This window comes from Vulpes vulpes, chromosome 12, assembly GCF_048418805.1.
Source record: "Vulpes vulpes isolate BD-2025 chromosome 12, VulVul3, whole genome shotgun sequence".
Lineage (NCBI taxonomy): Eukaryota > Metazoa > Chordata > Mammalia > Carnivora > Canidae > Vulpes > Vulpes vulpes.
The window spans coordinates 51,157,756-51,173,550 of NC_132791.1; the positions used below are offsets into that span (position 1 = coordinate 51,157,756).

Genomic DNA, 15,795 nt, shown 5'->3' on the forward strand with positions numbered 1-15,795 from the left:
TGGCCAAGCAGGGATGGCCATTCAGGGTGGCTGCAGCAAGGGAAAACCCAAGCAGCCAGGAAGCCAGGAGCAGAGCAAGATATCAGGCCACTGAGCTCCTGAAGCTGGCTCATGCTGCACCAGGGCCCCTGTGTCACCTGGCCACGTGGTGTGTGCCAGCAGTTGTGGCCGACAGCTAGGCATCACAGACCTGCCAACAGCTTTCTGGGGGCCTGAGGCCAACACAGCATAGGGAAGGTGCAGTGACAAATGCTATCATGGGGCTGGGAGGAAGGCGGTTTTGCACCACATGAGCCTTTACGAAGACCCTGCAAGACTGCCTGCTGTAGGAAATCCTGCAGTTTATCTTGTTCACCACTCACGGCCTCCTGAGATAGCAGGTGCGTGAATTACCCACCTGCTCCCCTGGATGGGCAGCGAGCCACAGAGGCAGGGCCTAGACTCAACTGTGTGGCTCTGTGGCCTGAGCCCCTGGAGAGTGGGAGGACTGCCCAGGCCACTATGTGTGCCACAGTTGCCCCTGACTTGAGTGTACTGGGCCTGCTGTGTAAAGAAGTCCTGGGACACCATCTACTTGTACGTTCCATTTTGCCGCAAACCCTTCTAACTGTGGCTCCAAGATACACTTTGCAGCCCTGACAATCTAAGGAAAGCTCTTACCTTCCCTAGTCCTTCCTGGCGGCCTGTGTGGTCTGCAGCAGCCAGTCCCATAGCTGGACTTCCTGAGCCTGTGGGGGGCCTAGGACAGAGGGAGGGGTTTGTCAACAGGAGATGTTTGGAGAAACAAATGAAACTCACGTGTACCCGGCCACGATCCTAAAAGATAGTTTTTCATGCTCTGAGCAGTAGGGCCTGCAAGGTACGGATACTGCAGGTGTAAAACCTTCGGTTCCCACCTTGCTCCCCCACTGACAGGTTCCTACCCATGGGGCCCACCCTATGAGTGCAGATTACAAAGTCCATGTGGCTGCGTGCAGAACAGTGGTTCTCATGGGTATTCCCTACACCTGGTGGAGCCCAGGACTCTGCACTTGGACAAGCCCTCTCTGATCCTGGGAGAGGTAACAACTGAGAACCATCAACACACAGGAGCAGGACAGAACATTCCCTCACTGACAGTGACTTTTCCAGAGTCCGAAGAGGGGGGCAGGAATGAAAAGCTACCGGCGACAGTCTGAGTCAGCAAGTGCTGGAGTCTGGCAGGAGCACCAGGCATGCCTTTGGTCAGCAGGGCACTACGTCTACCCCAGCCATAGCATGGGTGAGGGCAGCAGGCTGGTGAAACAAACCACCAGAGGAGAGGGGCTGCGGCCAACAGGCAGGCACCTCGACAGACGGCAGGGAGAGTCAGTCTACAGGCCCTCACCTGAGCCCAGTTACCCCTGTGGGCATGATGCAGAGGTCAGAAAGGCACCCTTACTGTGGGAGCTGAGGGCATGGTCTTGGGCTTCCAGGGCCGAGATCAATTCCTCACAGCCCTGCTCAGCCCCAGCGGCAAGGCCATGTCCACACATGATGCTCTGCCTGGACTGGAAGCTGAGTTCCCTTGGCAGGAGCCCCAGCTACTCCCAGTGATGGTCCAGGCTACCCGTCCTGCTGCAGCTCCCAGGAGCTCCCCACTCCTGCAGGTCAGGCCACTGGCTGCTGCCTCCCTGGGGCTTACTCACCAGGAATGAAATGAGGGGCTGTAATCTGGCAAGTCCTTTGGGCAGCAGCTGAATTTACAGCAGGAAAGTAAATATTTGCTCTTTGGGAGATACTTAAAAGGGGGCCTTATTCCAGTGACCCCATGATCCTGTATCTGCACAGCCCTCCCCAAAAGCTGGCCTTCATCCCACTCTCAGGAGCAGGACTGAGTGAAGGGCAGCCCCTCTGCACCCACGGACTCCCCACAACACTCACGTACACACATGCCCCTGGGAACATGCTCACTAGAGATGCACCCCTAAAATGGAAGGTTGAGTTCATGTCCTCAAGCACTTGCCAACACGTGCCTTGTTCTGGACAACCTATGCTGTGAAAATTGTCAGGGCAGGAGATGACGGCCAGGCGTGGGGAGAACAGTTGCTTCCCAAAGCTCCTTCCCAAGTCTGCTAGGGAAAGGGGCGGAGGGGAATGACTTGCCTCGTGTGTCCCACTTCTCCCCCCCCCCCCCACAGCAAAACCCTTTGTTCCACATGGTGTCCACCACCCTCCATCCTGCCTGCCTCCTGGTCACCCTTCCTACTCTGGTGGTAGACGTAGTGCCCAGGATCTGCTCCAGAGGAATGTGGGCCTCATGGCACCTTGCTAGCTGGCACAGCTCTGCAGCTCTTCATGGACAGTCCTGTGTGTGCTGGCTGCTTTGGGGGTGTGCCATGTGGCTGATGAGGATCCGCCTGAGCGAAGGATCATTTGCACCCCACTATCGACCATGGGCCACTCTGCATGGAAGCGTGCCCTTGGTGACGTCCCTTGTCTGCTAAGGATTAGCTTCACTTCTGTAGCATCCAGAAGTTACTAGGGATCCATCTTCAAGCTGGGCAAAGCCCTGTGGGATGGAAAGCAAGTCCTCAGACTGTTTTCACCTGTAACTCTAAGGTGCTCTGAGTCCTGACAACAGAGTAAGTGTGGCTCTCCAGGGGAGCCAGCCAAGGTACTTCACAACTTACAGGCACTTAGTGAGCAAGGCTCAGAGTGTTCGAAGACATTTGAAAACCTCTCACCTTGTGGCAGGTACCCCATCTGGAGGAGAGGTGGAGTCAAAACTGGCAGGTTGGCTCAGCACTTTGGCTACCAATAGTCCCCAGGCTCAGGGCAGTTCAAAGACTGTAGACCTGCCAATGAAGAAAGAGATCCCCATGAAAATTGGCTCCAGCCTCACACCCGAGTATCCTTAACTGTACACGGGGCCAGTAGGATCTGAACCCAGGGCCACTGGCTCCAAAGCTCACGTCATTCCTGCTGGACTAGGCAAGCTGCTATGTTCCTGCCACTGTCCTGGGTCACCTGGGTCCTGTACCTGCGGGATTGACCAGGGTCGGTCTCAGGCACTGAGGAGCAAGTGGTGTCAATTGTTCTAGGCCTCATTTGAGATTCTTAAGAATTCTGTGCACCTACCCTTGAAATTGCCACCTGACATTTAAGTGGAAGTACGCATGAATTCACAGCCATTTGGCCTTGAGTCTTGGATGTTGTCTCTTGAGGTGAAGGGGTCCCCGGGCCAAGAGTTGTTCCCCATACCCCCAGCTCTCCTGTGCCCTGGCCTTCGGGTGGTGCAAGCTAGGGTGCTCTGGGATGCATCCCGGGCCCGCAGCTCCAGCACCTATGAAGTGAAGGGTGTAACCATCCTACCTGTGTGCATGCAGAACAGCTCCCTCCCGGGGAAGCTCCCGCCTCCAGTCGTCCCATAGAGTGAGCCCCAGAGCTGAGGGTCAAGCCCAGTGCGAGTCACAGTGATGCTGGGAGAGGAAACACAGGAGCTGGAGCTACCCTGGGGAGACTTAATGCCCAAAACGCAGATCCTGCGTGTCTGTTGGTTGCTTTCCGAAAATCCGCCGTGTCCCCTTCCTCCGAGGGCACAGAGGACCTTGTCCTGCAGGTCCCAGCTCTCCGCCCACTTGTCCATCCCGTGTGGCAGGCGTTGGTCTCTTTCATGCCTGTGCATGGGCGGCCACAGGACCCCACGCCCCCCCCCCCCCCCCCCCGTGGGCACTGAGGCAACACAGACAAAGCACAACACTCGCCTCAGAGCCTCGGGGGAGGGAGACGGGCAGGGCCACCGCCCAGCGGTCTCTCTGGCAGCTGAGCACCTTTCTCTCCCGCAGGAATGGTTTTCCAAAGCAGACGGCAGCGCAGCTGATTCTGAAGGCCATCTCCAGTTACTTCGTGTCAACAATGTCCTCTTCCATCAAAACGGTGTATTTCGTGCTCTTTGACAGCGAGAGTATAGGCATCTACGTACAGGAAATGGCCAAGCTGGACGCCAACTAGGCTGAGGAACTACAGAGCCAGCCTGCACCATGCCCCTGCCTCCACCTTGCAAGAAAGAAAGAAAAATCCCCTTCACTCCTGTTGGGAGGCGGGACCCTTTCATTTCCAATTTTGCTCATCTAGGGAAAATAAGGTTTTGGTTTCCAGTTTAATTGTTTTTGACCTTCTAAAATGTTTTTACGTTAGCACTGATAGTTGGCATTACTGTTGTTAAGCACTGTGTTCCAGACCGTGTCTGACTTTAGTGTAACCTAGGAGATTTTATAGTTTTATTTTAATGAAATCCTGCTTGACGCAGAACAGCGGGGAGAGCAGTGTCTTCTACGTGTGGCCGAATCCAGGAAGCCTGTTTTGTAACCGTGTGTTGTGGTGCTTTATTGTACACCCAGTGGCGTTCTTTTTACTATAATGTTCCTTTTTTTTCCTCAAGAAGAAAAATCATGAATTTGCAGACTTAATTTTTTGTTTACTTTTTGTCTTAATGATGGATTTGAAAATGAAAGATTTAAAAAGGCAGAACAGAATCTGTTGTCCTTAATTATATTTGCAATTTGGAATTTGTGTGAATTGATTTAGTAAAATGTTAAACTGCTGTTGTGACTGGTGTGTTTCAGGTTACTGTGCCATGAGCCCTGGGTGGGCTTCTCTCCTCACAGGGTGGGGGACTAGGTGTGGCTGCTGCACCCGGTCCTCCCCCCCTCCCCCCGCACCTCCCTGGAAGCACCCCAGGGCCACTGCTGCCTGGACACAGGGGCATCTTCGGTCCCTAACAGCTGGTAGGGGGAGTTCATGTGAAGTCCCTCTTTCCATCCTTGTGACACTTGGGCAAAGTCATTCTCCCCATTGCATGGATGAGGAAGCAGACATGCTGAAAGCCGTGCAGGTGGCAAGTGGCAGACTGATATTCCAGTCCGGGTCTTTAGACGTGGAGCCCAGCTCTCTCCTGCCATTTGCCCTCTCCTGATGGATGCTCTCTCCAGCTCCTGGATGGACCCAGTGTCCCTGGGCCACTTGCCAAATGGAGCTGCAGAAGCCTGGAGCCCTCTGCGAGGGCTATGTTGGGCCCTTTGTTCCTACAGGACAGGGTTCCTGCTGCTAAGAACTTTCCAAGGGCAAGGCACCACTAATAAGGTCCTCAAGGTGTGCTGCTAGCTCTTGCACGCTTTCTGGAGGCTGCGGGTGGGGTTTAGTGATGCACGTTACAGCTGATCCTTGAACAACATGGGGGTTAGGGGTGCCAACCCCCACACAGTCGAAAATCTACATACTTACAAGTTCCCTAAAACTTAACTCCCAGTAGCCTACTGTTGACAGGAAGCCTTGCTGGTAACACAGCCGATGAACATAATCTGTACATTACCTATACGATATACTGGATTACTATAATAAAGAAAGCTCCAGAAAAAATGTTACTAAGAAAAGCAGAGAGAAGAGAAACTACACTTACAGTACTGCACTGTATTTATTGAAAAAAATCCTCACCTAAGTGGACCCGCAGAGTTCAAACCCATCTTGTTCAAGGGTCAGCTGTAGTTAGGGCTCAGCTGGACCAGAGTGGCTACACTTTTCGTTACCTGAATTCAGTTCACAAAACACAGACACTGCTTGCTTTAAAAGGCACTTTTGCCTTTATCCAAATGTGCCTACAACGCACAGAAGACTTTCTCTGTCTTTAAAAAGAAACGTGCCTGCTTCTAAAACAGACTTCAGCCAGGAGAAAATATGCAGTGCACTGCATATCGCAGATGACTGTAAAGGATCATTTTTCCTCTCCAAGCTGTGCCTAATGAAATCAAAATAGACATCCAAAGCCATCACACAAACACGCTTTTCAATGAAAAGGCAACTACTTCTCACCAAATCCTGACAGATGATTTTCCCCAAGTTTCTCCTAAAAGTAGGGTGTTATTAAAGCTTTTAGCTTTCTTCCCCAAGATTTCTACAGAGTCTACATTTCCTACTTCTTGATGAGAATTTAGCAACAATAATAGTAATGTCTGTAATTTATCATGGTGTATTCAAGAAGATGCATCTTAAAAAGTCATCACTTTGTAAGTAAGACCTTCACATTGTTTGCGTGGACAAAGCCATTCACCCAAGAACGTTGTTTCTACAGGTAGAATCCGCAGCGTGCAGGGTGATGAGCAGCGCTACTGGTAGCTGGAAAGAGCGGCCTTTACTATGAGCCACGCACTGTCTTGAGCCCCTACAGAGACATCCTTCCATTCTGTCCTAGGGATGGTTCTAGGGGTAGTCCCTGTTATCAGAGCCATTTTACAGCTGAGAACACTGAGGCTGGGAGAAACTATGCGACTTGCCAGTGATCTCACAGCTAGGAAGGACAACCAGATTCAAGTGCAGAGATGCTGACTACTGAGATTCAGGGCTCACTCTAATCAGCAGCAAAAGAGAATCCAGGTCGCCATGGTGGTTATTTCTAACTCGGAGACCAAAACACAGAACGAAACCAGGGTTAAAAGGCTTCTAGCCATCAGCAAGGATGAATTCCCACCATTTGCTTTGAGCTGGATGGAACTGGAGGCTATTATGCTGAGTGAAGTAAGTCAGTCGAGAAGGACAATATCATATGGTTTCATTCATTTGGGGAATAGAAGAAATAGTGAAAGGGATTATAGGGGGAAGAAGGGAAAATGAATGGGAAAAAATTAGAGAGGGAGAGAGAACATGAAGACTCCTAACTCTGGGAAACGAACAAGGGGTGGTGGGAGGGGAGGTGGGCGGGAGGATGGGGTGACTGGGTGACGGGCACTTGATGGGATGAGTACTGGGTTATGTTGGCAAATTGAACTTCAATAATAAAAAAAGGGCTTCTAGGTGAATTGCGTTTGCTCAACCATGAGAAGGGACCACAGAAGCAAATCCCGCGTTTAGCAGGGGTCCTCCACTAGATGGTGCTAAAGGGACTGGGAAGCAGATAGAGGAAGGGGGGCTGGTTTCTGCTCTTCCCTCTGCACAAAAGAGTAAGTTGCATTTGTCAGGATTTGTGTGAATTATTTACCATAATCACCTAAATGTTTCTAAACTTTCACTAATCCAAAGTGCATCTCGCCCCTGAGATGTGGGCTCATTGAAGAAATTCTTTTCAGTGGAACGGAGGAAAGCGAGCCAGCCAACTGCCTGGGATTCCCATCATGTCTAAACCACCCAGTTAGCTTTTAAAACCAGGATCAAAAATTGTTCTCTGATGTCAGCCTCATGTTTACAGGGGAAAAAGAAAACAGCTTATTACTTTAAAGAAAAGTTGGTGCAACTGCGAGGGAAACTAGGAATGTACACGTGCCTCTATTCCAAAGACTGGCTGGCAGTCCGTGAGGTTGGCCAAAAGTGAACTGATTCCATACCCTGGGGGCCGTGCAGCCCTGTGGGCTGGTGGTGGCACCAGGCAGACGTCAGCCTCCAACTTGCCCTCGGCAGCTGGCCTCCGCCCTGCGTCCTGTAGCCGGCTCCCTCTGCCTCCTCCATCTGAGATCGCACGTGGCGCCAAAGTGGCCGCAGTCACTGCCGCGCGTGCCCACACGCACACACGCGCTGGTCCTCCACACCAGCTACTTCCCGCCACAACCTTGTGATGCTGATGCTTGTCCTATCTTACAGATGACAAAAGTACAACTCTCCTCTCTAGGTGAGATGTAGCCCCCAAAGTCTTTGGTTGGCTCCCCTATTCTGTTATCCGAGCCCCCAGAGGTAGCCTCTCCTTTGGTACGCACCCCTAATTTTTGCTCGTTAGCCAGGCCGTCTTGCCTGTTCGCTGATAGGCCCCGTGTGGCCAGCCCTGGCAGCAGAACGTGTTGGAGGACAGCTATTCACAGCAACCCAGGGGCCGGTGAGATTTCCTGGGAACTTACTAGGCCTCTTGCAAAGGCAGATGGGACAGTGCCCCCGTCCAGCAGGCCGGGAGACCCGGAGCCTTGCTTGCTAGCCGGGCAGGGATTCAGGACAGAGCTGTGCTCACGGCTCGTGTGCAGGGAGGGGCGTGTGCAGGTGACACAGACCTGGACTTCAGAGGACAGGCTGCCATCTTCTAGGCGATAGGTGGCAGTGGCCAGATGGCACACAGGCACGGCAGCCCCAACGAGGGGAGCTACGGCGTCTGCTGGGGTCTGAAAGCCCAGGCCTGGACCCCACCGGCCAGCAGGCCAGCACCTCAGCCCTGGCCTCTGCTCGGCCCCATCCCTGGCTGCGGAGCCGTCGGTCAGGGCCTGGGTTTATCTGTCAGAACTCCTCCTTCCCGCTCAGGGTCCGGAGGCCGGGTGTGGTCACAGAAGAGGCGAGAAGCGGAGACAAGAAAACGAGAGATGTGCAGCCATTTGCGCCTCTTGTCCAGGTGCGCCCTCCTCGTCCCACTCCCCTCCCAAGGCCGGAGGGTGACGACTCAGGGGGGCCAGTCGGCGCCGGGACAGGCAGTCATCAGGCAGTTTCCTGGCTGTCACTCAGGCCGCGCCGTCAGTCCCCCGAGTAGGCCAGCTCTCCCTCCGTGGGAGGCAGGGTGGCAGGGGGACAGCGGGGCTGCCTCCTTCACTAGCAACCCGATGTTTGATCTTCCTGGCCTGGCGCCACCACCAGCCAACGTTATCTTGGCAGCTGGCTTTGGTGCGGCCCTCAGAGGGATCCCCCTGAAAGCGCTGGGGTGGGAGGAGGGTCCTGGGCCCAGCCCCAGCCGAGAAGAAAGGGAAACGCTCAATGGCCAGGGGTGAGGCCCCCTTTCCTCTGGCATTTCTTCTGTTTGGAACCCAACCTGTTGTGTTTGCTTCTGGGGGCCCCCTGATATCAAAATAATATCCCATGACCCTCCTGACAGGGAGGTAATAAAACTGTTCATTAATCCCGGCCCTCATCACTGCCCTGCCAGGCTCCTTAGCAAAGGTGTGTAAATAGATTGGCCTTTCCCTGACCCCTAAAAATCAACTTTGCTTTGTCAAACTCCAGAAAGAGAGTGCTTCACGAATGCTCTCTCCACGGACGGCGCTATCCTCCTCACGGCCTGCGCCCCCCACTCCTGACACCCACACACTCTCTCACACACACAGTCGCCCACACACATCCATGAGACTCTGGAGCCCCGTCAGCGGAGTGCAGAATTGCGGGGCGTGCAGGTAAACACCCATCGTGAAGCATCCCGGACTCTGTCTCCCACAAGCTGCTGAAATTTCTCCTCCAAGAAGCCGGTTTTGCTGTGTAAACGCAGACCTTTGCTAACAGCCCCATTGAGCGTGCTTACAGGGGGCACCCCCGAGGTCTGCTGGGGCCCTGCACCCAAAGAGGATGCGGGGCTGTGACGGGCCCCAGAGCACGTGCCACAGGGAGTGTAACCCCAGGGGAAGAGGCCTCACATTACCCCAGAAACTGTGCCAATGTCACAAGGCCAAGGTCACTGCCGTGGCTTCACTGAGCGCGGAGAGATCAGAGGCCCACAGCGACACCCTCCAAATCTTGTCCAACGCCTGGGAGCCAGACCCAGGGCCACAGCACCAGGTGGCCCAGCCCGAGAGGGCACCTCCCAGCCACCAGCCCTGGCAGGGGACTCGGGTCCAGCCCCACACGCGACTGGGCCGGCTGCCGGCTCGGCACCCCCTGCGCCCCACCCCTCCTGTGCCCCAGGCAGGCGCCCGCAGCCTCAGGGAATACATCGGGGGAGACCGGGCAGGCCAGCTGTGGTGGGGCCCCAACTTTCCGCTCCCCACGTGGCAGCAGGGTAACGAGCTGTCAGTCACCGGCGCCGGCCGTGCCTAATTGGACCCAGCAGCCCTCATTAGGGCCCCCCGGAGGCCCTGCCCGCAGCGCCCACCTCGGGGCGCCCCCGGAGCCCAGGAGGGAGAGCACCCGGCCGCCGCACATCTGGCCAGGGCGCAGCTGACAGTGAGGAACCCCTCCCGGCTGTCAGCGGCCGCCAATGCGGGTGGACACCAGCAAGCGGGGCGATGCCACGACTGCCCTTGGGGTGATGGACACCCCAGGGACCCCGCTTGGCAGGGGGCCCTGGCCTGAAGCCTCCTTGGCCTCAAGCGGCCCCAGCCGGCAGCCCAGGGCTGTGAGGAGGGCAGCACCCCAAACCATCACCCCCTCGGCCCCTCCACAGCCTGTAAGACACAACCCACGCCCGGCCCCCTCAGCCCTCGCCATGCCCCGGGGTGACAGCACAGCACCTCCAGCTGCAGAACGGATAGGAAAAGAGGGACCCGTGGAAGTTTAGAAGCTGCCCCGTGAAGGTGACATGGGCCTGGGCTCCGAGGGAGGCTGCTCAGCCTCCACCGCCTCACCTTCCCACCTCCGCCCCTTTCCACTGGTACAGATTCTGTTTATGCTACTCTTATCTCGCTCTCAGGACTTCACGCACGCCACCTCCACAGCCTGGAACACGCCACTGCTACCTTTCACCTGTAATCCTGCTCAACCCTTCAGGTCTCAGCTCTTCGACCTCCGTGCTGCCTCCTCCGGGAAGCTTTCCTGGACTCCATCACTGTCTGGGCAAGGTGCCCTCTCTCGGTGCACTCTGCACACCCACCAGCCACAGCCCTGTGCCGACTAGACGCTGTCCTGCACTGACAGAACTGTCTCCCCATCACACAAGGAGTATCACTCATTTGCACAGAACCCCTGCGTGCTCTGGGCCCAGCACTATCCATGGCCCTGAGCATGCAGCAGTGATTGAGTGAAGGAAATCCTGCCCTCAGTGAGGCCAGGAGGCAGATGCTCAACCAAATGCCTTTGCATTTCACGGCACCCTCAGGCCTCACCCTGAGGGCCGAGGGCAGGAAGGGGCACCTCCTCGGTGGTTACGTGGATCACCGCTCCAGCTGAGTCCACCAGGACCACAAAGGCTACTCACCAGGCAGAGTGCCCGACTCAGAGAAGGCAGTGGGAAGACTGGGGAGGGTGTGATTGCAGCGGACCCTCCAGCCCAACACACATCAGCCAGGGGCACCACCTCGCTGGATCTCTCGCTTCATGTGGGCACACGGTGGCTTCAGAGTGAAGCCTGACGTTGGCACCAGGCCCCAGCTCAGCACCCTCTTGCTGCACTGCTAACCACAGCCTGGATCTCATGGTATCTGGTGTTTCTGCTTTCTTTGGCTCTTGATTTGAAAAGGGAGTGGTCATGGGAACTTTCTGGCTAGATGCTAAATCCACGATATCAATAAACAGGGAAAATGGTAGAAAATGCTTCCAGGAGAGACCTCTGAGGTATTGCAGTGGAGAGCTCCTTGCCTGCATGCCAGGGAGCCTGGACGCACAAAGGTTCCAGGCAAGGGTACTGGCCACAGGGCAGGTGTCATTTCCTGATGGCCCAGCGCACAAGCCTGAGTCAGGAATCCTCTTCTCGCAGACCCAGCCCCAGGACAGGAAGGCCAAGTCCTGCCACTCGTTCAGTCCCAGGCCTGGCTTCTGGTACTGTCAGACTCTTCTACCAGCACAAAGATGACAAGGGACACGTGGACCCCCGTGTGTCTTCAACGTGCCCCTGACACGGTGTGTGTCTGGCCCTCAGCTGCCCGCACAGCACAGGTGCAGAATCATAACGACACGGGGCCTTCAAGAACCCGTCTGCCACTTCCATGCTTGGGTAGGAAGACAACAGGAGCCACACAGCCAGGCAGGACTGTGCACTGAGGGGTGGCAACGGTGTGGGTACGTGGCACACGAGGGGGCTGATGTGCACTCTCCTGTCAAATCCTTCTCAAGATCCTGCAAAATGAACATTATCACCCCACTTTCTAAGGTGAGGGAGGCAGTGAGGCTCAGAGAGGTGGAGTTACTTGGCCAGGCCACTCAGCAGAACCTGTCAGAACCAGGATGCAGAGGCGTCTGGGTGGCTCAGTGGTTGAGCATCTGCCTTCGGCCCAGGGTGTGATGCCGGGGTCCTGGGATCGAGTCCCACATCCAGCTCCCTGCATGGAGCCTGCAACTCCCTCTGCCTGTGTCTCTCATGAATAAATAAACAAAACATTTAAAGAAAAAAAAGAAAGAACCAGGAGACAGAAGCAGGAGCAGGTACCTGTGACATCAGCTCCTGTTGGTCGTGGCCCAGAGGGTGCCCTGCCCCCGTTTCACAGATGGGGAGCAGCGAGGAGGCGGCCTCGGCCTCCCGCTGGGCCTCTGCTCCTCCGCAGGCCGGGGACCTGGCCGGGCCTTCCCGTAATTAGTGGGCTCTTGCTAAGACCCAGTCGCGCCGGGCCTGGGCCAGGGCTTGTTTTTGTTCTCACGCGGAGGCCCTCGCAGGAAGGCAGGCGCACGTGCGCAGCCCCATAAATCCAGCCGGCGTCGCTCATTACAAGGTTCTGCTTCAGGCCCCGCGGCCCCAGCCCGCGCTCCGCCGCCTCCCGCCGCCCGCCCGGCCGCCCCGCGCCGCCCGCAGCCGCAGACATGAGCTCATCCAGCGCCGCGGGTGAGGAAGTGGCCGGGCGGCGCTCTCGGCCCTGGGGGGACAATGCGCCCATTAAGGCCACCGGCCCGCAGCCCCCTGCCGCCGCACCCCCGGCCGCCGCGGCGGGACCACCCCACTCGGGCCGGCCCGAGCTCCAGGTCGCGTGGACGAGGCCCTCGGTGTGGCCCGTCCACTTGGGCAGCGGCCGCAGGGAGGACTCTGGCGACGGGAGAGGCAGGCCCAGGGCCCCGTGCACCGAGCCCCGTCCTGCTCTGCCCCCAACCCCAAAAGACTGACCAGCTCGCTGTGGGATCTGGGCAGCTTCCCCGGCCCCTCCGAGCCTCCATTCTCACAGCTATAAAATGGGCAGGCGTTCCGGGCCCGGCTGGGAAACACTGCTCTGGAGCCCGCGCCCTTGAGCTGTACCTTGGCATCTTGTCCGCTCGAAACCTGGCGGGTTCTCTGGCTCTGTGGTCTGAGGCATGCGGAGGGGATGAGGGGCTAGGCAGGTCACCCCATCTCTTGAGGGTGTGGTCTCCTTGTCTGTAAAACAGAGTCGCCAGTACAGTGTCAGGGACAAATATTTTAAGAAATGTGAACCCTTTCTTTCTAGCGCTCCGATTCCCATAAAGGTGAGAAGCCGCGTACCTGCCACGGCTCAAATCCAGATTCTGACCGTGGTCATCGCTGGAGAGTCGGCCAGCTCATCCCTACGCACGCCAAGTTTCAAGGGAACCCAGCCAGGTGCATATCAATACCACGTGCAATTCTAACCCAACCTTTATGGTATATAGCTGAAGATGCTGGTATTATTGACAAACCCTTCTCCATCTGGAGCTAACATAGCTCAGGGAGGAGTCAGGCAATGTCTGGTTTGCAGGGAACCTTCTAGAACTGTGCTGTCCAATAGGATAGCTATTAACCACATAGCGCCATTTAAATTAAGTAACATTGAAAATTCAGTTCCTCGTTTTCACTCGTCACATTTTAAGTGCTCTGTAGGCACATGTGATTAGTGGCTACTGTTTTGATCAACACTGTTCTTTAGTATCTCCGTGGAGCTCTCCAGAGCGACACTCCAAGCTTTTCATATCATTTAATTTAGCATATGGAGCAAACACCATGGCGGGGACATCTCCACCAGCAAGTGGTTCCAGGCTACTGACTGTGATACAGTGACTGATAATCATGGTGGTAGAAACAGTACTATTCATGCACTGAATATTTCTGTGTTCCAGGCACTGCCCTGGCTGCCTCATGTTAATTGAATTCCCCCCAAATACTCTACAGTTGGTGGCATGTCCCTACCTTACTCATGACAAAATGGAGTCAGGGAGACTAAAGAATTAAAGCAAGGTAGAGGCCGGCCCAGCTCAGCTTCAAAGCCAGCCTGCCCCTCAGGTGCAGAACCCATGTGAACCTTCTCCTACGCTTCAACTAGATTTGCATCCAGAGGGTTGACTGTTCTTTCCAGAATTTATCTGTTCCCCCTTCTGCCCTTACCTTAGCTTTGAACACTTCCTGCTCTCAGGAAAGCTCAGATCTGTTCAAGGCTGGGCTGAGGCTCACTCTCGTCCTTGGTTGCTATGTGGAACTGCTTATGCAGGACAGGCCTGCGAAGGCTCCTGCTGGACACGGGGGTGGCCCTCACCCCAACTACTACCCCCAGTGCCCAGAGGGACCTGCTCACTGGGCCTAGGAACCATGTGGGAGATAGTGGATGGCGATCCCAGCTGTGCTGCCAAACTCCCTTCAGAGAGCACAGTCCTATGCAGGTGTCAGGTCAGTGGAGCCAAAAGGGACAGCAGGTATCAGTGGGACGCCCCAGGGAGTGTGCTTGTGAGCAAGCAGGACCAGCTCACGTGTTCCTGCCTGAAGCCACAGCTTTGGGTTACACTTAGACGCAGTGAACGGGACAGAGTGATGGGCCGGGCCCTTGGAATGAGCACCAGCATGTTCATTCACTAACCTGTTAGTCACTCACTGAACAAAGGAATGCCAGGTGCTGAACTCGATGCCAGTGTCACCTTCTACAGGTCAGGCCCCCCTGGGCCACAAAACAGCTCTTCCACCATTCCCCAGTGCCTCTCTTACCCTGCAGCTTGGTGACAACCCCGAGAGGCAGGCAGGTGGGGTAGGGACCAGCCTCTAACTTGACAGATGGAGAAACTAAGGGCTGAGCAGCAAAAGCAATTTCCCAAAGCCAGCAAGCTGCCTCCCAAGGCTTGACCCCTGGGCTCATCACCTGATTACCTAGTCACTCTTTAAAGGGAGCATTTTAGGGGATCCCCGAGTGGCTCAGTAGTTTGGCGCCTGCCTTTGACCCAGGGTGTGATCCTGAAGGCCCGGGATCGAGTCCCACATTGGGCTCCCTGCATAGACCTGCTTCTCCCTCTGCCTGTGTCTCTAACTCTCTGTCTCTCATGAAAAAAATAAATCTTAAAAATAAATAAAAGGAGCATTTTACACGGACAGGGGGTGCTGTGGGCTCTGCGGCCCCAAAGGCCACACAAGGGCACCAGAGGTCTGACTCCTCCACCCTCTCCCTCTCCCCCGCAGGCCATCCCTGGGTCTAAGCCACGGGGACGCCTATCACAAAGCTCAGTTAGCCAGACCCTGGGGACCTGGGACATCTCCTCTCCCGTGCTTGCTTAGAGACCCCAGGATCTCAGGCGCCCCCACAAGCCCTGCACAGGGCCGAGTCCCTTGCTCTCACACCGCAGAGGGCCACGCAGGCCAGCCGGCCTTCACTAGGGACTCACCGAAGCAGAAGGCGCGGGCAGCTCCCACGTCCGGAGCCCTCTGCCTCTGGCGTGACGCACCGCGGGGGCCCAGCCAAGCCGGGGCTCCCAGACTTCAAGCTGAAGCAACATCCGCAACAGGCTCACACCTCTGGGCTCAAGGCAGGGGGATGGACTGCGCCCTCCCAAGGCCTGGTCCCACACTTGTCTTGCTCAAGCCCTAGGACTCCCGTTTAAGAGCCTTTTTATAGACTCCTATAAAGGAGAAAGTGAACTTTTAACATGTTTGCACTCCACTAAGTCAATACGCATAAAAAGGACAAGAGCGGAGCTTCCCCTGCCCAGATGCAGGCGGCGGCCTGCGGGCAGTGTCGGGGCACCCCCCCCCCCCCCCCCCCCCCCGCGGGCAAGGCCGCTCCTCCGCAGCAGCCTGGCCCCCCTCGCAGGCCGCAGGGGCACTAATGACTCCGGAAAGCGCGGCCCGGCCGGGCTACCGGTGGCTCCTGCCCTCGCTCCCCCGAGACGGCCCCCCAGATGCGCGCTTTTCATGGGAAGACTTAGAGGAGCAGAAACGCGGAAGCTGTAAAGTTTTACTGGGAATTCTCCACCGTCCTCCTTTGGCCCCGACACTCACGCTGCCCTTCATTCTGGAGAGAGCTTCCCTTCTGCTTTGAACGGACTCCTTAAAATCTATAGCGA

At 56.1% G+C, this 15,795-nt stretch overlaps 1 protein-coding gene across 14 annotated transcripts in view; it reads left to right on the forward strand.

Moving 5' to 3' along the window:
• The window catches only part of MACROH2A1 (macroH2A.1 histone), a 78,516-nt gene extending 73,952 nt beyond the window's left edge, over positions 1-4,564 (forward strand). For all 14 annotated transcript variants that reach the window (XM_072728564.1, XM_072728559.1, XM_072728567.1 and 11 more), the window contains exon 9: positions 3,807-4,564. In XM_072728564.1, the coding sequence (XP_072584665.1) occupies positions 3,807-3,972 (166 nt within the window). In that variant the 3' untranslated portion in view covers positions 3,973-4,564. The remainder of the gene's footprint in view (positions 1-3,806) is intronic.
• Positions 4,565-15,795: the final 11,231 nt, after the last annotated feature.